This window comes from Leptodactylus fuscus, chromosome 4 (assembly GCF_031893055.1).
Source record: "Leptodactylus fuscus isolate aLepFus1 chromosome 4, aLepFus1.hap2, whole genome shotgun sequence".
NCBI classification, from domain to species: domain Eukaryota; kingdom Metazoa; phylum Chordata; class Amphibia; order Anura; family Leptodactylidae; genus Leptodactylus; species Leptodactylus fuscus.
Genome location: NC_134268.1, coordinates 223,051,548 through 223,078,026, shown reverse-complemented (window position 1 = coordinate 223,078,026; position 26,479 = coordinate 223,051,548). Strand labels below are relative to the sequence as shown.

General features: G+C 41.2%; 1 protein-coding gene across 1 annotated transcript; it reads right to left on the bottom strand.

Moving 5' to 3' along the window:
- Window positions 1–26,412, bottom strand: LOC142201203 (uncharacterized). Its single transcript, XM_075272028.1, has 5 exons — window positions 26,226–26,412; window positions 5,785–5,911; window positions 5,344–5,451; window positions 4,984–5,082; window positions 1–1,412 (listed from the first exon to the last, which is right to left on the bottom strand). Exons 2-5 carry the CDS (start codon window positions 5,909–5,911, stop codon window positions 1–3), a joined length of 1,746 nt encoding a protein of 581 aa, XP_075128129.1. The 5' UTR covers window positions 26,226–26,412.
- Between the last annotated feature and the right edge of the window lie 67 nt (window positions 26,413–26,479).

Below are 26,479 nucleotides of genomic sequence, written 5' to 3'. Positions count from 1 at the left end.
TTACATGGTGAATCGAGAGTCGCAGGGCCGGTAACAAACCCGCTTCACGTAGTCCTTACAGGCCACCACCTCCTGACGGGGCCTCTTTTTAGAAGCCGTAGCAATAAGATTGCGGACATTTTGGGAACAAGCATTGAAGGGGCTGGTGCTTGCTCTGGGCCTGAGTGACTTCTGCTGCACGAGACCGGGTGTTGTCAGTGTCTTTGTATCTGGAGAAGCCTCCTTGGACAGGGGCCGAGAAGGTCCGGAGGATTTGGTCCCATCTTGGGTGGCATTGGCCGGTACGTGAGTGTCCTGGTGCAGACTCAGCAGGGTCTGGTAGCTGAAGGCCTTCCCGCAGTCCCCGCACGTGTACGGCCGCCTCCACTCGTGTTTCGACCTGTGCAAGAAAAGTTTCAGCATCTTCCTAAAGGTATGGCCACAGCGGTGACACTCGAGCAGCAGGCTGTGGGACATCTTGTGCCTCACTAACGTGCTCTGATGTCTGAAACATTTCTTACACATCTTACACCTATAGAACCTCTCTACATAAAGCCCCTTAAGCAGCTCCTCCGGCGGCTTGTCCTTCCTTTGGCACTTTTGCCCCCGATTCTTTGAGGAGTCCCCATCCAAGGTGGGATTTGAAGTAACGGCACAAGGAGAAGCTTCTCCTTTATCGGTGACGGCCTTGGGTTTAGGTTTGGTGTCCTGGCTGTGGGCTGAGGAGTGGCTGACATCTTGTTCAGGGTCCTTTGAAGGACTCTCGGGCCGGAGGTCTCCATCGTCATCTTTGCAATGAACTTCATTATGTCTCAGAAAGTAGTGCAGCTTGGTGTAGACCTTCTGACACTTCTGACACTTGTAGGCCTCGTTGTCCATGTGCTGTCGCTGGTGGATGTCCAGCGCCGCCTTGTAGCGGAAGTGTTGGTGACACAGAGGACATTCGAGGAGTCTTCCATGAGCTTCCTTAGTGTGTAGCCTCAGCTCCGGGTGACTACTGAACTCCTCCCCGCACTTTGTGCATGGCTTTGGTAGTCGATGTTCTGCTCGGTGGTCCCGCAAGTCCTTATCTCTCTGGAACACCAAGGGGCACTTGGAGCACTTGTACTCAATGACTTTGTGAGTCTTCTGGTGTCTCTTGAGGTGGCTGGGCTTCTTGAAGCTCTTCTCACACGAGGTGCACGGATACGGTTGTCTGCGGTAATGACACTTCTGGTGCGCGATCAGATAACTCTCCAGGCTGTAAGCCTTCCCGCAGTCGGCGCACACAAACTGCTTCTTACTGTTCTTGGCTAAGCTGCAGTAACACCTCAAGACTCCTCGGCACTGCAGACACTTCGGCTCACGGTCTTTTAACCTTTTCCTCTTCCCCAAAGGTTCAGACTCGTCAATCACCAAGTTACTGGTCTCGTAGTCAAAGGCAGAGTCATAGTCTACAAGAGAAACACAAAACTTACATGAAATATACAAGTCTCATAATATATGAACGGCAGAAACATAAAGTATCTAGACTGGAACCGGATAATAACCCTCTGATGGAGCCGTCTGTATACTAGACCTGGTATATACCAGAATAGTGAGCGCAGCTCTGGGGTATAATACAGGATAAGTAATGTAATGTATGTACACAGTGACTGTACCAGCAGAATAGTGAGCGCAGCTCTGGTGTATAATACAGGATAAGTAATGTAATGCATGTACACAGTGACTGCACCAGCAGAATAGTGAGCGCAGCTCTGGAGTATAATACAGGATAAGTAATGTAATGTATGTACACAGTGACTGTACCAGCAGAATAGTGAGTGCAGCTCTGGAGTATAATACAGGATAAGTAATGTAATGTATGTACACAGTGACTGTACCAGCAGAATAGTGAGCGCAGCTCTGGAGTATAATACAGGATAAGTAATGTAATGTATGTACACAGTGACTGTACCAGCAGAATAGTGAGCGCAGCTCTGGAGTATAATACAGGATAAGTAATGTAATGTATGTACACAGTGACTGCACCAGCAGAATAGTGAGCGCAGCTCTGGTGTATAATACAGGATAAGTAATGTAATGTATGTACACAGTGACTGTACCAGCAGAATAGTGAGCGCAGCTCTGGAGTATAATACAGGATAAGTAATGTAATGTATGTACACAGTGACTGCACCAGCAGAATAGTGAGCGCAGCTCTGGAGTATAATACAGGATAAGTAATGTAATGTATGTACACAGTGACTGTACCAGCAGAATAGTGAGTGCAGCTCTGGAGTATAATACAGGATAAGTAATGTAATGTATGTACACAGTGACTGCACCAGCAGAATAGTGAGTGCAGCTCTGGTGTATAATACAGGATAAGTAATGTAATGTATGTACACAGCAGAATAGTGAGCGCAGCTCTGGAGTATAATACAGGATAAGTAATGTAATGTATGTACACAGTGACTGCACCAGCAGAATAGTGAGCGCAGCTCTGGAGTATAATACAGGATAAGTAATGTAATGTATGTACACAGTGACTGCACCAGCAGAATAGTGAGCGCAGCTCTGGAGTATAATACAGGATAAGTAATGTAATGTATGTACACAGTAACTGTACCAGCAGAATAGTGAGCGCAGCTCTGGAGTATAATACAAGATGTAAAAGATTTTGGCAGGTGTGTCAGCTTTACAGTGGAGGAAATAATTGATCACCTGCTGACAAAGACATGAACAGTCCTCAATTTTAAGAGTCGGTTAATTGTATCAGTGAGAGATAGAATATCAAAAATAAAATCCAGAAAATCCCATTGTATAAATGTTATAAATGTATTTGCATCTTGCAGAGAGAAATTAGTATTTGGTCTGTCTGGTAATAGTTGTTTCCTTCTCACCCAGCACAGTCTTCTGGTTTTGTCGGCTATTCCAGCCTTGTGCAGGTCTAAGATCTTGTCCCTGACATCCTTAGAAAGCTCTTAGGTCTTGCCAGAACTCTTATTGGTTACTAGCTTTTACCCGCGACTTCGTCTGCGGTGATTTGAGAATTGGGCGGACACAGACATGTGAAACTGTAAAAGTGCTTTAAAAAGTTTGGTGGGCTAGCAAATGTGATGTGTTGTACTGTGTATGTAGTGATACAGACAATGTGATGTGTTGTATTGTGTATGTCGTGATACAGACAATGTGATGTGTTGTATTGTGTATGTCGTGATACAGACAATGTGATGTGTTGTATTGTGTATGTCGTGATACAGACAATGTGATGTGTTGTATTGTGTATGTCGTGATACAGACAATGTGAAGTGTTGTATTGTGTCAGACAATGTGATGTGTTGTATTGTGTCAGACAATGTGACGTGTTGTATTGTGTATGTCGTGATACAGACAATGTGATGTGTTGTATTGTGTATGTCGTGATACAGACAATGTGATGTGTTGTATTGTGTCAGACAATGTGATGTGTTGTATTGTGTATGTCGTGATACAGACAATGTGATGTGTTGTATTGTGTCAGACAATGTGATGTGTTGTATTGTGTCAGACAATGTGATGTGTTGTATTGTGTCAGACAATGTGACGTGTTGTATTGTGTATGTCGTGATACAGACAATGTGATGTGTTGTATTGTGTATGTCGTGATACAGACAATGTGATGTGTTGTATTGTGTATGTCGTGATACAGACAATGTGATGTGTTGTATTGTGTCAGACAATGTGATGTGTTGTATTGTGTATGTCGTGATACAGGCAATGTGATGTGTTGTATTGTGTCAGACAATGTGATGTGCTGTATTGTGTATGTCGTGATACAGGCAATGTGATGTGTTATATAGTGGAAAGCTATATGTAAATGTGAGTGAGTAGACTGAGGGCGACTCCTGAGGTGACAGTAAGGAGTGTGCAGGCAGGTTGAGGCAGGAAATGCCAGGCAGTGTGTGTGAGTCTATAGCTGGGGCTAGGAGTCCTGCTTTTGTGAGTCTCCTGCTAGGAAGCCATGTTGTTTAGTGGCACCAAAAGTAGCCTGTGACTCAATCCTAAGGGAAAACTATGTTTGTGGAAAATTGCACGCAAATCTGTCCAGGCGTTTTAGCGTGATTGAGGAACAAACATCCAAACTCACAAACATCCAAACACACAAACTTTCACACTTATAATATTAGTAGGATGGAGGAGCAGAAGCTCTGAGCCTCAAAGTCTTAAAGGGATCCTATCATTCACACACTATTTTTTTCCAGGTACCATGTCGGAATAGTATTGTAAGCGGCCATTTTTTCGTGGCCAGTGGGCATGCGCAGTCGGCTTGCCCTAGGTCTAAAAGTAAGACGCCACCGGAAGACGACGCGGTGAAGACCTCGTTGCAGATGAAGATGGAGGCGGTGCTGGAGAGCTCTCTGGCAGCATTGGGGACGCCCCTAGTGCTGCGAGAGAGCTCATTTACATACTGAGAAAAACCGAGATTGTAGGTGAACGGCGGCACGGAGAAGAAAAGGAAAGGTAGGAGACGAATAGCCTTTCTTAAGGCTATTGTGACGTAGTACCTAGAAAAAAAAATAGTGTGTGAATGATAGGATCCCTTTAATGATTTAGAGATGATCTGCAAAGAGGAGCCGACCTCAATCCCTCCTGACATGTCTGACGTGCGCAAACCTCATCATCACCTCCAAACCTGTGACTGCTGTGCGGCCAAGAAGGGATTTACCACCAAGTATTAAGTCTTGTTTGACAGAGGGGTCACACACTTATTTATCTCTGCAAAATGCAAATACATTTCTACATTGGGATTTTCAGAATTTTATTTTTAATATTCTCTCACTGCTAAAATTAACCGACCCTTAAAATTATAGACTGGTCATGTCTTTGGGCAAAATCACAGAATCAGCGAGGGGTCACATACTTATTCCTACACTGTACACGTCCAGCTGCAGCCCCTACAGGTAACATATAACAATGCAGGTGTCTATATACATCTTACATACACAGACCACTGAGATCTTTCTGGACTTTCTATGGTTTCAATGCTGATCAGTCACTTACGAGATAACACATCATCGGGCGCCGACTGCACAGCCTGGATATTCTTCATCTTTGGCAATTCACTTGTGAGCGGAGATGTGGAATTTGTCCTATTGATTTCTGAGAAAAAAAAAAAAAAAAAGAGACAAATATTCTATAGATCTATAGGAACCATAAGGACAAATATGAGCAATAAGACCTACAAATGGGAAAAGCCGGCCATAAACATATGACGTAGTCCTGGAGGCGTCTTATACCTTTTACACCCTCCCCTCCCCCCAAGAAGATCAGATAAGCTCCATCACTGGGGGGTTCTGTCTATTGGGAGGGAGCGGAGGTTCACGGTCTTCTGTTAGGAGACTCGGCAGATGATGGACCTACCTGTACGTGCGGAGAGCCTTGGCGCTTCATGTTTTATGATGTTCGATGCTCCTGGATTCTCCCACTGCTCAATCCGACTAAATATGGCCGGAGGCTCAACGGCAAATCCTGAAATACAGATAGAGGAGGGTCACTTACCTGATACATATAACATCACATATAATATCATGACTGACCCCAGTAATTTTTGGTTAGATATTGAAGGATCATGTTATAAGAGTCTCAGCCAGTCTCTGTGTAGCTCTAGCCGTAATGTGTGCAAGACAACGATACAGTATACAACAGTGCCCACTGCTGGTGGTAAGGGCCTACTGCAGCTCTATCAGTGCACCCTGCAGGAGACGGCACCAGGGAGGTTACACAGTCCCTGCAGACCATGGGGCAGATCTCTGAAGCCACTTAATGTATATAGAGACCCCACAGAAGGAATCTCTCACTTACCCAAGAACAGAAGATTAGTATAATTCTCCTTCATGACATCTTTGTACAGTTCCCGTTGGCCTTGACCCAGGATCCTCCATTCTTCCTCGGAGAAATACACGGCCACATCATCAAATGTCAGGTGCATCTGTAAAGACAAAACACCGGGTGAGACCAGCGAAGGGGCAACAACTAGTCACCGAATTATAGATACAGGACTTATGGTAGTAAAACAGACAAGATAGATGTGAGATCCAGCAGCAGCCCCATGTGTACAGAGCCAGAAGAAAGTCCATGGAGGTCAGTGCACAGGAAAAATCTTATCAAGACAACAAGCGTTACCTGTACATGGCGGCCACTTATCAGTATCTATGGCAAGATTTACCCGCAGTAGAAAATTAATGCTGAGAGTGACAGATTTCTAACCGGTGAATACAGGGAACATAAATGCCTATGGGTAATAATACTGCCCCTATGTACAAGAATATAACTGCTATAATACTACTCCTATGTACAAGAATATAACTACTATAATACTACTCCTATGTACAAGAATATAACTACTATAATACTGCTCCTATGTACAAGAATTTAACTACTATAATACCGCCCCCTATGTATAAGAATATAACTACTATAATACTACTCCTATGTACAAGAATATAACTACTATAATACTACTCCTATGTACAGGAATATAACTACTATAATACTACTCCTATGTACAAGAATATAACTACTATAATACTGCTCCTATGTACAAGAATATAACTACTATAATACTACCTCCTATGTACAAGAATATAACTACTATAATACTACTCATATGTACAAGAATATAACTACTATAATACTGCCCCCATGTACAAGAATATAACTACTATAATACTACTCCTATGTACAAGAATATAACTACTATAATACTACTCCTATGTACAAGAATATAACTACTATAATACTACTCCTATGTACAAGAATATAACTACTATAATACTACTCATATGTACAAGAATATAACTACTATAATACTACTCCTATATACAAGAATATAACTACTATAATACTACTCCTATGTACAAGAATATAACTACTATAAAACTGCTTCTATGTACAAGAATATAACTACTATAATACTACACCTATGTACAAGAATATAACTACTATAATACTACTCCTATGTACAAGAATATAACTACTATAATATTACCTCCTATGTACAAGAATATAACTACTATAATACTACTCCTATGTACAAGAATATAATTACTATAATACTGCTCCTATGTACAAGAATATAACTACTATAATACTACTCCTATGTACAAGAATATAATTACTATAATACTACTCCTATGTACAAGAATATAACTACTATAATACTACTCCTATGTACAAGAATATAACTACTATAATACTGCTCCTATGTACAAAAATATAACTACTATAATACTACCTCCTATGTACAAAAATATAACTACTATAATACTACCTCCTATGTACAAGAATATAACTACTATAATACTGCTCCTATGTACAAAAATATAACTACTATAATACTGCCCCTATGTACAAGAATATAACTACTATAATACTACTCCTATATACAAGAATATAACTACTATAATACTACTCCTATATACAAGAATATAACTACTATAATACTGCTCCTATGTACAAAAATATAACTACTATAATACCGCCCCCTATGTATAAGAATATAACTACTATAATACTACTCCTATGTACAAGAATATAACTACTATAATACTACTCCTATGTACAGGAATATAACTACTATAATACTACTCCTATGTACAAGAATATAACTACTATAATACTGCTCCTATGTACAAGAATATAACTACTATAATACTACCTCCTATGTACAAGAATATAACTACTATAATACTACTCATATGTACAAGAATATAACTACTATAATACTGCCCCTATGTACAAGAATATAACTACTATAATACTACTCCTATGTACAAGAATATAACTACTATAATACTACTCCTATGTACAAGAATATAACTACTATAATACTACTCCTATGTACAAGAATATAACTACTATAATACTACTCATATGTACAAGAATATAACTACTATAATACTACTCCTATGTACAAGAATATAACTACTATAAAACTGCTTCTATGTACAAGAATATAACTACTATAATACTACACCTATGTACAAGAATATAACTACTATAATACTACTCCTATGTACAAGAATATAACTACTATAATATTACCTCCTATGTACAAGAATATAACTACTATAATACTACTCCTATGTACAAGAATATAATTACTATAATACTGCTCCTATGTACAAGAATATAACTACTATAATACTACTCCTATGTACAAGAATATAATTACTATAATACTACTCCTATGTACAAGAATATAACTACTATAATACTACTCCTATGTACAAGAATATAACTACTATAATACTGCTCCTATGTACAAAAATATAACTACTATAATACTACCTCCTATGTACAAGAATATAACTACTATAATACTGCTCCTATGTACAAAAATATAACTACTATAATACTGCCCCTATGTACAAGAATATAACTACTATAATACTACTCCTATATACAAGAATATAACTACTATAATACTACTCCTATATACAAGAATATAACTACTATAATACTGCTCCTATGTACAAAAATATAACTACTATAATACTGCCCCTATGTACAAGAATATAACTACTATAATACTTCTCCTATATACAAGAATATAACTACTATAATACTACTCCTATGTACAAAAATATAACTACTATAATACTGCCCCTATGTACAAGAATATAATTACTATAATACTGCTCCTATGTACAAGAATATAACTACTATAATACTACTCCTATGTACAAGAATATAACTACTATAATACTGCTCCTATGTACAAAAATATAACTACTATAATACTACCTCCTATGTACAAGAATATAACTACTATAATACTTCTCCTATATACAAGAATATAACTACTATAATACTACTCCTATGTACAAGAATATAATTACTATAATACTGCTCCTATGTACAAGAATATAACTACTATAATACTGCTCCTATGTACAAGAATATAACTACTATAATACTACTCCTATATACAAGAATATAACTACTATAATACTACTCCTATGTACAAGAATATAACTACTATAATACTACTCCTATGTACAAGAATATAACTACTATAATACTACCTCCTATGTACAAGAATATAACTACTATAATACTACTCCTATGTACAAGAATATAACTACTATAATACTACCTCCTATGTACAAGAATATAACTACTATAATACTACTCCTATGTACAAGAATATAACTACTATAATACTACTCCTATGTACAAGAATATAACTACTATAATACTGCCCCTATGTACAAGAATATAACTACTATAATACTTCTCCTATATACAAGAATATAACTACTATAATACTACTCCTATGTACAAAAATATAACTACTATAATACTGCCCCTATGTACAAGAATATAATTACTATAATACTGCTCCTATGTACAAGAATATAACTACTATAATACTACTCCTATGTACAAGAATATAACTACTATAATACTGCTCCTATGTACAAAAATATAACTACTATAATACTACCTCCTATGTACAAGAATATAACTACTATAATACTTCTCCTATATACAAGAATATAACTACTATAATACTACTCCTATGTACAAGAATATAATTACTATAATACTGCTCCTATGTACAAGAATATAACTACTATAATACTGCTCCTATGTACAAGAATATAACTACTATAATACTACTCCTATATACAAGAATATAACTACTATAATACTACTCCTATGTACAAGAATATAACTACTATAATACTACTCCTATGTACAAGAATATAACTACTATAATACTACCTCCTATGTACAAGAATATAACTACTATAATACTACTCCTATGTACAAGAATATAACTACTATAATACTACCTCCTATGTACAAGAATATAACTACTATAATACTACTCCTATGTACAAGAATATAACTACTATAATACTACTCCTATGTACAAGAATATAACTACTATAATACTGCCCCTATGTACAAGAATATAACTACTATAATACTACTCCTATGTACAAGAATATAACTACTATAATACTACTCCTATGTACAAGAATATAACTACTATAATACTACTCCTATGTACAAGAATATAACTACTATAATACTGCCCCTATGTACAAGAATATAACTACTATAATACTGCTCCTATGTACAAGAATATAACTACTATAATACTACTCCTATGTACAAGAATATAACTACTATAATACTGCTCCCTAAGTACAAGAATATAACTACTATAATACTGCTCCCTAAGTACAAGAATATAACTACTATAATACTACCTCCTATGTACAAGAATATAACTACCATAATACTACCTCCTATGTACAAGAATATAACTACTATAATACTACTCCTATGTACAAGAATATAACTACTATAATACTACTCCTATGTACAAGAATATAACTACTATAATACTACCTCCTATGTACAAGAATATAACTACTATAATACTACCTCCTATGTACAAGAATATTACTACTATAATACTGCCTCCTATGTACAAGAATATAACTACTATAATACTGCCTCCTATGTACAAGAATATAACTACTATAATACTGCTCCTATGTACAAGAATATAACTACTATAATACTACTCCTATGTACAAGAATATAACTACTATAATACTACCTTCTATGTACAAGAATATAACTACTATAATACTGCCCCCTATATACAAGAATATAACTACTATAATACTACCTCCTATGTACAAGAATATAACTACTATAATACTGGTCCTATGTACAAGAATATAACTACTATAATACTACTCCTATGTACAAGAATATAACTACTATAATACTGCCCCCTATATACAAGAATATAACTACTATAATACTACTCCTATGTACAAGAATATAACTACTATAATACTACCTTCTATGTACAAGAATATAACTACTATAATACTACCTCCTATGTACAAGAATATAACTACTATAATACTACTCCTATGTACAAGAATATAACTACTATAATACTACCTTCTATGTACAAGAATATAACTACTATAATACTACCTCCTATGTACAAGAATATAACTACTATAATACTACTCCTATATACAAGAATATAACTACTATAATACTACCTCCTATGTACAAGAATATAACTACTATAATACTACTCCTATGTACAAGAATATAACTACTATAATACTACTCCTATGTACAAGAATATAACTACTATAATACTACTCCTATGTACAAGAATATAACTACTATTATACTACTCCTATGTACAAGAATATAACTACTATAATACTACTCCTATGTACAAGAATATAACTACTATAATACTACTCATATATACAAGAATATAACTACTATAATACTGCTCCTATGTACAAGAATATAACTACTATAATACTACCTTCTATGTACAAGAATATAACTACTATAATACTGGTCCTATGTACAAGAATATAACTACTATAATACTACCTTCTATGTACAAGAATATAACTACTATAATACTGGTCCTATGTACAAGAATATAACTACTATAATACTACTCCTATGTACAAGAATATAACTACTATAATACTACTCCTATGTACAAGAATATAACTACTATAATACTACACCTATCTACAATAATATAACTACTATAATACTACTACTATGTACAAGAATATAACTACTATAATACTACTCCTATGTACAAGAATATAACTACTATAATACTACTCCTATGTACAAGAATATAACTACTATAATACTACTCCTATGAACAAGAATATAACTACTATAATACTACTCCTATGTACAAGAATATAACTACTATAATACTACCTCCTATGTACAAGAATATAACTACTATAATACTACTCCTATATACAAGAATATAACTACTATAATACTACCTCCTATGTACAAGAATATAACTACTATAATACTGCTCCTATGTACAAGAATATAACTACTATAATACTACTCCTATGTACAAGAATATAACTACTATAATACTGGTCCTATGTACAAGAATATAACTACTATAATACTGCTCCTATGTACAAGAATATAACTACTATAATACTGCCCCTATGTACAAGAATATAACTACTATAATACTGCTCCTATGTACAAGAATATAACTACTATAATACTACTCCTATGTACAAGAATATAACTACTATAATACTGCTCCTATGTACAAGAATATAACTACTATAATACTACCTCCTATGTACAAGAATATAACTACTATAATACTACTCCTATATACAAGAATATAACTACTATAATACTGCCTCCTATGTACAAGAATATAACTACTATAATACTACTCCTATGTACAAGAATATAACTACTATAATACTACTCCTATATACAAGAATATAACTACTATAATACTGCTCCTATGTACAAGAATATAACTACTATAATACTACTCCTATGTACAAGAATATAACTACTATAATACTACTCCTATATACAAGAATATAACTACTATAATACTACTCCTATCTACAAGAATATAACTACTATAATACTGCTCCTATGTACAAGAATATAACTACTATAATACTACTCCTATGTACAAGAATATAACTACTATAATACTACTCCTATATACAAGAATATAACTACTATAATACTGCTCCTATGTACAAGAATATAACTACTATAATACTACTCCTATGTACAAGAATATAACTACTATAATACTACTCCTATATACAAGAATATAACTACTATAATACTGCTCCTATGTACAAGAATATAACTACTATAATACTACTCCTATGTACAAGAATATAACTACTATAATACTACTCCTATATACAAGAATATAACTACTATAATACTACTCCTATCTACAAGAATATAACTACTATAATACTGCTCCTATGTACAAGAATATAACTACTATAATACTACTCCTATATACAAGAATATAACTACTATAATACTGCCTCCTATGTACAAGAATATAACTACTATAATACTACTCCTATGTACAAGAATATAACTACTATAATACTACTCCTATATACAAGAATATAACTACTATAATACTACTCCTATATACAAGAATATAACTACTATAATACTGCTCCTATGTACAAGAATATAACTACTATAATACTACTCCTATATACAAGAATATAACTACTATAATACTGCTCCTATGTACAAGAATATAACTACTATAATACTACTCCTATGTACAAGAATATAACTACTATAATACTACTCCTATATACAAGAATATAACTACTATAATACTACTCCTATCTACAAGAATATAACTACTATAATACTGCTCCTATGTACAAGAATATAACTACTATAATACTACTCCTATACACAAGAATATAACTACTATAATACTGCCTCCTATGTACAAGAATATAACTACTATAATACTACTCCTATGTACAAGAATATAACTACTATAATACTACTCCTATATACAAGAATATAACTACTATAATACTGCTCCTATGTACAAGAATATAACTACTATAATACTACTCCTATGTACAAGAATATAACTACTATAATACTACTCCTATATACAAGAATATAACTACTATAATACTACTCCTATCTACAAGAATATAACTACTATAATACTGCTCCTATGTACAAGAATATAACTACTATAATACTACTCCTATGTACAAGAATATAACTACTATAATACTACTCCTATATACAAGAATATAACTACTATAATACTGCTCCTATGTACAAGAATATAACTACTATAATACTACTCCTATGTACAAGAATATAACTACTATAATACTACTCCTATGTACAAGAATATAACTACTATAATACTGCTCCTATGTACAAGAATATAACTACTATAATACTACTCCTATATACAAGAATATAACTACTATAATACTGCTCCTATGTACAAGAATATAACTACTATAATACTACTCCTATGTACAAGAATATAACTACTATAATACTGCTCCTATGTACAAGAATATAACTACTATAATACTACTCCTATATACAAGAATATAACTACTATAATACTGCTCCTATGTACAAGAATATAACTACTATAATACTGCCCCTGAGGTCTAGAAGTTTGAGGGTTGCGCCAGAAGAAGATGCGAAGAGAGGCCGTTCCTGAAGAAGATGGAGGCGGCGCTGGAGAATTCTCTCGCAGCATTGGGGACGCCCCCAGTGCTGCGAGAGAACTCATTTGCATACCGACCCAAACCGGGATTTCTATCAAACGGCGGGGCGGAGAAAACATATAAAGGTAGGAGAAGAATGGCCTTTCCTTAAGGCTATTCGTACGTGTTAGTCACAAAAAATTGAGTTTTAATGATAGGATCCCTTTAATCTTATGTGCATTATAAGGTCTTGCCTGAGGACAAGAAAACAATATTTGTGGGCTCAGGAAGGAACGTGCGCAGTTACCCTAACGCTCTACAGGGATAGGTGTGGACGCTTACTGAAGGGAAATCTTGATCTTCATGGCACAAAACAAAGAAAATCTGAGTTAGTTGCCAGCCCGAGGGCAATCTGAAGACGTTACATACAAGCCATGTGACTGAAAACCTGAACCTGAGGTAAATCTGTGATCAAGTCCTAGAATATCTAGAAGGTTTGTAGTGCTGGGTCCTGGGGTCACTTCTGACCAGAAGACGACTGCCAGGAGTTAATATGGTAGTTTCCTCCCACACTCCTCATACCTCCTGACAGTGACCCTGTATGGGGTAGTGACTGAATGTCTGTAGAGCGCTGCCGAATAGGGTGGCGGTATAGAAGTAAGGCCCCTTCACATCAAGTTTAACGGATCCATTAATTTAATTAAAAAACTGATGCAAACTAATGTCAACTCATTATCAGACGGGGCTTATGTGCGGCATAATAGAGGCTGAATGGGCCACTGTGGCCCCCTGCAACCTCTATTATTCCCCCCCCCCCTCTATTCAGACCCCTGAGTATAATAATCAGAGCCCCAGGGGAGATGAGGGAACATAATAAACAGTGTTACTCACCTCTCCGGGATCCGATGCTACTCCTAGCAGGCTTCGGGCCTGTATGGTAATGTCCCAGATGTCACGTGGTCTGCCCCCACATTATAACGTTCCCCTCCAAATGTCCCACAGTATTAAGCTCCTCTCCTGGTGCCCCATTGTAAACTAGCAGAAACTAGAGGGGGACATTAAACTGGGGCAGCAGGAGGCAGACATGTGCCCCTCCAGCTACCCTCCACGGTTTAATATCCTCCTCCAGTTGACCCCAGTTTAATGTCACCCCTCTATCTGCCTTCAGTTAAACTTCCCCCCTCTTGCTCACATATGCTGTCTCTTCTCACCTCCTTATCTTCATTCAGTCTCCATTCCCGGCAGTGTAACACTGCACTGTCCTGTGTGGCTCCGCCCACTAATGAGTCTGCTGATAGGCTAGTGAACTAAAGGACCTGTGATGATGTCATCACAGGTCCTTTAGCCGATTTGCAATTTGGCATCTATCTAGATCCTAGTTAGATGCCGAATTGCAAGTCTTTAAAGGACCTTTAAGTTTAATAATGTTTAGGTAAAAAAAAAAAAAAAAAAAAGGTCCAGTGGCCGCCGCCCCCTCTGAAAGTGCCGCCTGGAGCAGCTGCCTCACCTCGCCTCATTAGAGGTGCGGCCCTGCTTACTTCTGCCACCCCCTACATGTGCTTCACCTAATACCATTAGGGGTAGCACATGTGGGGGGCAATCAATCCCTAATGGGTAGCACATATGGGGGGGGGGGGTACCTGTCCCCCTAGTACTACAAGGCAAAGCCCAAATTTTTTTTAATTGAAAAATTCCCCACATATGCTTCACCTAATAAGATCAGGGGCAGCACATGGGGGGGGCAGTCAATCCCTAATGGGCCACTAATAGTGGAGGTCTCCGGACTACGAGTCTTCTTTACAGGCTGTCAAGTCGAAATGAAGTCAGTAACAAACCTGAGGAATCTTCTATAATGTAGACAAATATAACACTCGGCACCTGGGCAGGGGGGAGGCGACGGGTAAAACCGTCACTGAAAAAGACTCGGGGTTATTGGTTGAGAGTAAACTTCATTTTAGTAACTAGTGCCAGGTAGCTGCTGCCAAGGCAAATAAAATCATGGGATGCGTCTGGAGAAGAATAGATGCTCACCACAAGTAGAATGCTTTGCCTCTATGCTGTTATATATATATATATATATATATATATATATATATATTATATATATAGCAGGGAGAAATAAGTATGTGACCCCTCTTGGTGGCAAATCCCTGGTTGGCCGCACAGCAGTCAGAGGTTTGGAGGTGATGATGAGGTTTGTGCACATGTAGGACATGTCAGACGGAATCTCGGTCGGCTCCTCTCTGCAGATCATCCCTAAATCATTAAGATTTTGGGCTGTCACTCGGAGCTTCAGCTCCTCCATAAGTTTTCTATGGGATTGAGGACACTGGTGGGGCCCCTCCATGACCTTCTCCTTAGTTGCCTTGACTGTATATTTTGGGTCATAGTCCTGCTGGAACACCCAGCCATGGCCCATTACTAATGTCCTGACGGGGGGGAAGGAGGTTGTCACTCAGGATGGTACGGTCCATGGCTCCATCCATTCTCCCATTGATGCGGTGAAGTAGTCCTGAGCCCTTAGCACAGAAACCCCCAAAACATAATGTCCCCCCTCCATGCTGGACAGTGGGGTTGGGGTTCTTTGGGTCATTGGCAGCATTTCTCTCCCTTCAAACCCAGGGGGGGTTAAGTTAATGCCAAAGAGCTGAATCTTTGCCTCATGTGACCAATCTGGATGACTGAGGGATCGGGAGAAGGGGTATTCGGTATTCTGTGGGTCAGGACGATCACGGCGATACCAAGTACTTGAGAGGTTTTATTAAAAACTTTTCAAAAATTAAAAACTTTGCAAAATAGAAACATTTCTTTGTGTCGCCATAAAGCCACGTATAGAGCTGTGTGCGGCGTCTTTTTATGCGACACAAGGTGTAGTTGTTATTGATACCAATTGGGGAAGGTCTGATCGCTTGATCACTTTTTGTTCAATTTATTTTATAAGGCAAAGTGTTGAGAAGAAACAGCCATTCGACCATATAGAATTTTTTCTTCGTTGCGGCTGTCACCCTATGGGATAAATGTATATGTTAATAGTTTGGGTGTTTTTGGGTGCGGGGGGGGGGGGGGGGGGGCTAAGCTGTTTAGGTTTACTTTTGCTTATCTTTAGGAGTGGTCTAGGGGGTCTGATGGCACATACAGTGTAGTGCACTATATAGTAAAATCCATTGACTTCTATGCCTATGACAGGAGTAGAACCATATGGCAGTATTATGACCAGTCTGGGAGTCTTCAATAGGCTATTATGGCAACCAATCGCTGCCCCCCGATGTTCCGGAGGGCGATGATCTGTTTAGCTGCCATGGACGCGTTTTGCCGCAGCATCTAAAGCTTCAACTGCTGCGATCAGCGGCGTCACTGATTGTGTGTGTTAGCGGCGGATGATGGCTGTATTATTAATGTACAGGATTTTAAGGGTCAAGGGGATGGGGGGATTTGACAACAAAAACAGGTTATCAAACTTAGGGTTGTTCAGTTTGGGGGGGGGAGAGGTCTTAGGGAGTGGCCCTAATGACAATGTAGACGGACAGATCTTTCTGGTGATGTCTTTACACCCAGACCTGTAGTGGTGTCATGGGGGTGTCCGTTACCTCTAGAGTACAGAAGGTTTTATTACAGTCATATGTGAAGCTTCTTTACATTATGAGCTGTGAGGCTATCAAATTCACTGTCATGTTTTTTCCTCTGACGGGGTGACCGGTGGCCACTTCTTAGGTTAATGGATAGACTTGGTGGGTTTATAAGTCGTACTAGATGGATTTGTGTCTTTATCCAACCTCAGATCTGGGGTATATTTCTCAAGGATCCTGAAGAAACCTCGTGAGCCAGGAATTTTCTTGAAGATGTGGGATGTTACGGACATGTAGTCACTCAGCTCACAGGTCTTGGGAATAAACAAGGATGTTGCCAACAAGACAGACCAAGATGAATATGCCCTGAAGAGGTCTTTGCGAAATACTGAAACACCGCAGGAGCTTTGTAGAGACCAAAGGGTAAGACCAAATATTCACAATGTCCATCTCTGGTGTCCTGCACATCCCTCTCTTTGATCTGTACACCCCGCAGAGGTCGAATTTGGTTAAGAAACAAATGCCCTTAAAGTGGACAAACAACTCTGAAGAGAATGGGGTCGGGTCTCTGTTCTTCATGGTAATCTCGTTCTACTCATGAGAATGGATTCACAGTCTGGAGAAGCATAAAAAGGAAACTAAAAGGAGCAGGGGAAGAATTTATGGATGAATCCCCTGTCGAGATTCTGCTGAAGTTATGCGCACCTTGCCAACAGGTGAGCCCTACACCTTGGATATTCAGGATGAGATTAGGACATGGTCCTATGGATGATTCATTTTTTTTTTTTTAAGTTTTGAAAAACTTTTATTGGATAACACGAAAATACAAATATACAATTCTTTGAAAGGGTTTGTTAGGATTCACAGACAGGGCATGTTCAAGATTTCTTGCTGCTCCTAAGTCCATGAATTTGTCTTCTGGGAAAGGTCGCGTCAGGCTCCAAGGTGTTCTTCCATTCTTCCCCTAGGTATTGGGGTTTCTTGGGACAGGACAACAGCTTCAGAGAAGTCTCCTTACCCGAAGCAGACATAGGCCTTGTATTAGCCAACAACATTTTGGTCCCCTGCCAGTCTTGTCTGAGCCAGAAACACAGGTTCTCCGGAGGCTACGACCAGAGGATTATTGAAAGTTGAGACTAGGTGAGCGAGAAAACAGACAAGAACGTTCCTTTTCTTAAAATCATCCCTGTGACCAGACTCTTATTCAGGTAGCCAGAGAGAAGAGGTCATCCAGTGGTGGAGGAAGCCACATCCCGCCAAACTATTGTGAATACGTCCCTGTCATTCTTTATAAAATACCGTGACCAAGGCCTTCACAAATGTTGGGACATCGGGGTAAAACTTGACAGCGTATATTTCTACTTCACTTAAAGAGCTGAAACAGCTTAAGAAGCGTGGGCCGGTTCCTTTGAGGACTCCTCAGAGCGTAGCTAGGAAAGGTGGTGAGGAGTGACACAGTCGGCTTGTCGTGGTCTCATAATGGTCATCCCCAAGCTAAAATATCTCCCGAGAGAGATGAAATCACATGGGTTACCTTGGCATGGACAGAGCGGGCACAGATCCCAATGCTTGGTCCATTCATCTCCTGATACCTTCCCATACATAATGGCCGCTCCGCAGGTTCCTTCGTCACAATCAACGTCAAGGTTTCTCTTTTGTTGCCCCCTTTCTCTGTAACTTGTTACCCCAACTCATGAGATTGTCAGTCCCTTCAGGAAAGCCGACAATCTGAAACCACCCAGACTACCATCTTGTAGATCAGGCAAGGTCCTCTGTACCACGTTGTCTCCAAGTAACTTTTTGTTAGAAGGAATCTAGCCAAGTTCCAAGACATGAGAAATTCTTCCTTCTTAACCCCACACCAAGATGGCATTTACTGAAGCAAGATCCCCAAGTTGTCATCTCCACAAGTAGTCAAGGTCTGTCAGCAGTAGCAGAGATGGGGTAGTAGCAAACTCCGAAAACTGAGCTCACCGGGAAAGCGGCCGGGTGGAACAAGGAAGCGTAGTCAGGAATGGGGTCATGGGACGAAGCCAAGACCCTACAGGTCCCACACAAACAATAAAACGGGCAGGAGACAAATGCATAAAGTGGGCTGAGCTGGGCTTTGGGCTTTTATTTTTTTCCTGAAAAGTGGTCCAGTGATGGGTGAGGCTTAGAGGAGGAACATGTCCTCCAAAACGTGGCCTATTTACTAGAATTGACACCAGAAACTGGTATAAACCACAGCTCATTTATGTACAATCTCCACTAAGTATAGGCAGGCCGTCATGGTCAGCGTGTCGTGGAGCGTTTCCTTAATGTGACCTGAGCCCATAATACCAAAGCTGAGCACTAAATGGCTCTGCCCCCTACAGGAGGACGAGGTAATAACATGAATGATGCAGCACATCCCATAGCCCGAGGTGATGAAGTCACATTAACATATAGATGGAGACCTCAGCCGGGGGTCTAAGAAGCAGAAAGAATATAAAGATCTGAGACATCTCGCCTTCCTTCTCATCACAGTGGTGGGAACTCTAGAGGAGGATCCTGGGCTACTTGGTCATTAGAGAGGACATTAAAATATATACACAAACAGTTGACTGTTCATTGGACACTGCAAAACCCCGCCCCCAGTAACAGCCAATCCAAACTTTTGCTTTCATGACCCTGAAATATATAAAGTATATGAGCCAAACCACGGACTCCGACTCCCCTCCCTGAACACACAACTACAACTCCTTCATAAATGGCTGGAGGCCATGGCCCGACATGCGCAGTAAGGATCCTCTTATTCATTGAAAACTACCTCCCCCCCCTCCTGTCCTATGTGCAGCGAGCAGGGACTCTGAGCGTTGTCCATTATCATTGTGCTTGGAGTCCGCGTCTCCTGGATGGAGAATTGCAAACTATTTGGCACTTGTGTGCGACTGAGATACGACAAATTTAATTGGCCGCTCAATAAGCCAAACTTTACCAAGAAAGCCGCATGTAAGGCGAGGGCTACACAGTGACAAAAAGTCACAAATTACTAAAAAACCCAATGGATCTCTAAGGTGGCAAACTGCGTCATGAGACTTCAGCCGAAGTGTTGCAGAAAGCCCGTTAGATCTTGGTTGCAGGTCACCACAGACGTCAATGGAAGATGTACGCAACGGCAGCTGGGCAGGCTTTACAGAGACATCACAGCTCTAAAAAAGTCGCACAACCAGAAGTCTGAGCCAAGTTGCACAACTGTTTAGACTGGGGCTACACCGCGACTTTCTTAGAACTGTGACTTGGCCGAAAACCAGTCAACTTGCAGACGTGTCACATGTCGGGTGTAAGAACCTTCTATTGAAGTCTATGGTGGAGAAGTCACACGCAGCTTGCAACCGAAATCCAACAGGCTGAGATTTTTTGCAGCCGACACCAGGAGATACCCAGCAACAAAAGTCACCACGTAGCCTTCCCTTAGTCGCACAACACCCGTCACCACGTAGCCTTAGCTTAAAAACAGTGAAGTCACGGACATGAAATACAGAAAGTTCCAGATTTGAACAGTTTTGTATTTTCCACGACTGTCGCAGTTCCATGATGTCACACCACAACTATACACTCTTTGTGACACTGTAACCCTGAGCCTAATGCAGACGGGGAATCATTGTATTGGATCTAAACGCTAAAATTAGGTAGGTCATTAAGAGGTTAAAATGCACCCATGTTACGTGCCGCCATCCACAGACTAAACATCTGCAATGATTGTATTCAGGAGGGTTTTCCAATTTTAATGTGACCATAAGGCCCCGTTCCCACGGAATAACGTGCCACTCATTTAAACACGTATACACATGTCAGATTGCGGCGCTTCAAAACAGATCCCATTGACTTCAATGGGTGGTGGCTTTCGCGTGTAGCACATTGAAATGAATGGGAGGCTTTATAACTAGAGATGAGCGAGTACTGTTGGGATCAGCCGATCTGAACAGCACACTCGCATAGAAATGAATGGATGTAGCTGGCACGCAGGGGGTTAAGCAGCCGGCCGCCATCAAAGCGGAAGTACCAGGTGCATCCATCCATTTCTATGGAGCGTGCTTTTTGGATCGGCTGATCTGAACAGTACTCACTCATCTCTATTTATAACCCATTGATTTGAATAAGATCGGCACCCGTTGAAGTCAACGGGATCTGTTTTGTTACTCCGTTGGGAACGAGGCCTTAGGGGTTAATATTTTTTGGTGCAACACAAAAGCGGATATTTAGGAGCCTCACAGTAAGGCTGTATTCACACTACAGCGCTACTAAGGGTCTGTTCACACGGCTGAAACCTTTTTCTCCGAATTCTCCGCGTGGCCAGAATGAATGGGCCTAATCAGGAGCGAGTTTCTTCTTTTTCCCGCTAGCTGAAGCGAGGGCCTCCCATTGAGATGAATAGGAGACCTTTTGGCAGCAGGATTTTGAGGCAGATTCCGCATCAAAATCCGTCTGCAAAACGTAACGTACCCCAATACTGGCCACGTCAGATATCACAGGGCAGCATTTATTATTGGGGACTATTCACATGATCGGCAAGATATAGGTTATGTCCGACACTGAAATGGACTGAGGATCTGCGAATACGGGTGTAAGATGGCCGTGAGAAACGTATGTTTGCACCTCGGTCATTGCATCTAGCCTAAGGAGAGCTGAAGTGACCGAATTACCTGGACCGGGAGCGTTCGCGACATCTCTGAGACTCTGACAACTACCTCTGGTTACAGGGCGAGGCCTCGGGCTCTCCTATATAATCAGCCTCAACGAGCGGCCTCTGAGCTGTCAGGTGCTGCCACTGACCCTGCAGGAGGATATAAAGGGGTCATGTGTGCCCGGAGGAGATACTGAGGCCTCAGGCCCACGCCAGGTGCACAGGCTGAGCCCCGATCTGTCCATTATTTATATTGTAGATCTTATAAAATAATGGAGCGGGGCATTGGACGAGCCTTGGCTGTGCATCCGGTCATGTGGTGGGGCCTCACGTTAATTGGGGGCTCTCCGGTACGTCTTAATTTTTTAGCATTAAAAGTGTTAAGGAAATCTGAGCTGACGTAACCCTCGAGTTTAGGAACGTGACATTTGGCAGATTCCACAAGACACGATTTTCCCCGGAGAAACCGTATTTACCCGAGTCTGCCTGCACGTGGGTCACGTCTGGTTCGTGTGATGGGACTCGCTGGTTAGGGCCGAGGGTTCTAATACAGCCAGAGCGGCCATTTGGGATTTCCCTCCAGCCCATTGTTGGTCTCTACCAGGGCCACCATTTTTGGTCCCAGTCCTGCAATTATTTCCCCGTCTTGGTTTTGCTGTGTCTCAGGGGGCCGACGCCGTAGGTAACTGTCCGAAAATTGCCCTTTGCTATCCAGACCGCTGAGGGCGTCGATGTCCGCTGCTCAACTGCAACCCTACTTTCTTGGCCCGTCCTCCATTGTACTGCTAAGTCCTCGGCCGTCCAGGACTTACATACTGATGGGATGTGCTTGGGGCAGGTCATTAATAAGTGATTGGTGGGGGTCAGATAACTGGGACCCCTACTGACCAGCTGCTTAAAGATGCCGCAGTGCGGTCATGTTTACTGGTGAATAGGCAGAGCTACAATACCAAACACCACCACTATACAAAGTATGGCGCTGTGCTTGGTAAGTAGTGGAGAGATTGCAGGACTCACCAGAACGTTGTGATCCCCTCAATCAGCTGATCTGTGCAGGTCCTGGATGTCAGACCCACCAATCATACTGAAGACCTACCTTAAGGACATGTTTGTATCTTGACCTCATACTTCTCACGGCTGAGGGTCTGCTCCAATCTCATCCGGTCAGCACAATCTGTGGGCTATGTGATACATTTTACCTGCACTGATACATTGTAACGGAGTGTGGCTGATCTGTGCGCCTCACAGAGAACTGTCTAGATTGGATGCAACGAAACAAACCCTCAGCTCTGAGCAGTATTTTCAGTATGCCACCTGGATGCGCAGTGTGAATATGACATTACAGATACCAACATCTCTAACGCCGTATTCACACAGCTGTGGATATAACAGAGGGTTGCGTATTCATAGCTCGACCCCTACAGGAGGCTTATGGTGGCCAAAATGGTTGTCAGATGCAATTTTCAGAGGGGGAGGGGGTGAAAAGTGACTTTTTTGAGGTTTATACTTGAATTTGTTTTTAGGCAGGAGGGCCAGGACCTGGGAATTTACATAAGAGAATTAACCCCTAGACCCTGCAGCCCCCTCCCTAATATTTATACCACTCATTGCTGAATGCTGGGGTGGGGGGGCACTTTGTGTGTAAATCAATCACATTCACATTCGGATGAGACCCTTGAAGCAGATTTACCATAAACACTTTATATTCATAGTATTGCTGGGTGTCTGACCGCAGGGTCCTAGAGCCCTCCATGTGACTATAACACAGGCACTACTGGCTATTTGTGAAGGGGCAGTCCTGAGCCCCTCACCGGTCCCAGGAGCTACTCTATTCATCTCCATGAACAACAGGCGGGGGTGGGGTTGGGGGTTGTTGACATCACATCCAAAAAGGTCCAAACTGCAAAAAATATTTTTCCCATGATTAACACTGTAGTGGCAGAAACCCCCCCAAAAAAACTCCATTCTTTCAATGTTTTGCCGACCCCCGCCCAAAAACATCTAATAAAATGGCAATCAAAAGAACGCATATTCCCCTTACGCGGTTCCGTACACACTCAGGGGCGTTCACACTTGCGCCCGGGGTCCGGTTTGTGCATTCTGCTGGGTTTAGTCCACGGCGAAACTGGACAGGGGACGGAAACCCGGCGGTCAGCTCTAAAACCCGTGTGAATGGACCCTAAAGGTGAGCGCCGGTGTCCGCCTGCGGCCTGTCCGCGGGGAAAGCGGTGATTTTTAGCCGGACACAAAGTCCTGCAGGTTTGAATGGCTGACTGCCGGGTTTCCGTCCCCTGAGGACGGCGGAATGGCAAACACTGAACGGGGCGCAAGTGTTGCGAAGCATTAGATACAGAAAATGTTACGGGTCTCAGAGTTTGGCAACTAAAATAATTTGGGAGGGATTTTTTAAATTGCAATTGAAAATTGACCCTAGGAGTCTAAAAAATTGGGGTTTTCGGCAAAATCACCTCGTTTCGGTCAGGATAAGTCAACAGCTATATATAGGTGGGCGCTGAGACCTCCGCTGATCTGCTAGAAGTGAGCCTGCGGCCTCTGTATAGCGCCCTACATTGTAGAGTGGCCATGTGTGGTACTGCAGCTCAGCCGGATTCAGTTGAATGGGACTGAGCTGTGACTGATGAACATGACATCACATGACCTATCATGTCGGACCTCGCTGATCTTCACACGATGGCCGATCGCTTTTGACCCCGATTTGCACCCATGTTGGAGCCGGAGCCCTCCCACACCTGACTCCATAAGACTTACTGAACTGCTAAAAAATAATAAACAGCTGCAATGAAATAAATGAAGGTCCTGGTGTGAATAAGGCCTTAACTACACCCAGTGAACTTTCCCAGGCTCCTGAATGGCAAAAATCCTAAATCCTGCAGCCACAAATCCCCTGATCCTATGTCGCTGCCATGCAGGATCCCAGGAAAGGTAGATAACCAACATGACCACCGGTATCGGACATCACCGAGCTTTCCCAGGCTCCTGAACGGCCTGTCTTACCTGTTACCTCCTGACCTGTTCACTCCTCCTGGACTATCAGGCAGAACTCATTTCTGGAGCTCCCGGCACATAAAGTGCAGACGAGGCCTCTGATTCCCTGACGTGGCCTCCCGATTCCCTGACGTGGCCTCCCAGGATTCCCTGACGTGGCCTCTCAGGATTCCCTGACGTGGCCTCCTGATTCCCTGACGTGGCCTCCCGATTACCCTGACGTGGCCTCCCGATCCTCTGACGTGGCCTCCCGATTCCCTGACGTGGCCTCTCAGGATTCCCTGACGTGGCCTCTCAGGATTCCCTGACGTGGCCTCCTCATTCCCTGACGTGGCCTCTTCATTCCCTGACGTGGCCTCCCGATTACCCTGACGTGGCCTCCTGATCCTCTGACGTGGCCTCCCGATTCCCTGACGTGGCCTCTCAGGATTCCCTGACGTGGCCTCTCAGGATTCCCTGACGTGGCCTCCCGATCCTCTGACGTGGCCTCCGATTACCCTGACGTGGCCTCCCGATCCTCTGACGTGGCCTCCCGATTCCCTGACGTGGCCTCCCAGGATTCCCTGACGTGGCCTCTCAGGATTCCCTGACGTGGCCTCTCAGGATTCCCTGACGTGGCCTCTCAGGATTCCCTGACGTGGCCTCCCGATCCTCTGACGTGGCCTCCCGATTACCCTGACGTGGCCGGCTGCAATGGCTTTATACAGTCCACACCACATACATTGTACTCTATGCAGCCCTGAGAACTACTAATAGAGGAGAATCCCTTTAAATAAGCTCAGGATGTATATGGGGTAATAACACAAGCCACAGGGCGGTGCTAGAGAGCAGGGTCAGTCATGGTGACCACCAGCACATAGATATACACGAATTTCTCCTGTGGACCAATCAGGAGGCTGCTTTCATTTGCACCACTCAGCGGGAAACATGAGAGCCGGCCTGTGATTGGCTGCAGCGGCGCAGACCTGCCCTGTCAGTTATTACCTCAGCAGCTGGTCAGGCGCTCAGCTCTGGCCTCGGCGCTATTTACATTTTCCTCTTGCCGGACACCCCCTCCTGTCAATCACAGCGTCTCCTCCTACGTTATTGGTCAGGGACCACATCGGACTCTCCGCAGTCCCTCTGTCTGCTCTTCCTGGCTGGCACAGGCGGGACTGTCTATTGGACGTCGACGCTGTCACTATTCAATTCAATCAAGCAGTTAGGCTCTCGGCTATTGGCGGCCGTGTCTGTCACTC

Coding starts and splice junctions, on each gene's coding strand:
- LOC142201203 (XM_075272028.1), bottom strand. CDS start 5,911: ATGCACCTGACATTTGATGATGTGGCCGTGTATTTCTCCGAGGAAGAA. Junction 5,452..5,784: donor TACTAATCTTCTGTTCTTGG/GTAAGTGAGAGA, acceptor TCTGTATTTCAG/GATTTGCCGTTGAGCCTCCG. Junction 5,083..5,343: donor AAGGCTCTCCGCACGTACAG/GTAGGTCCATCA, acceptor TTTTTTTCTCAG/AAATCAATAGGACAAATTCC.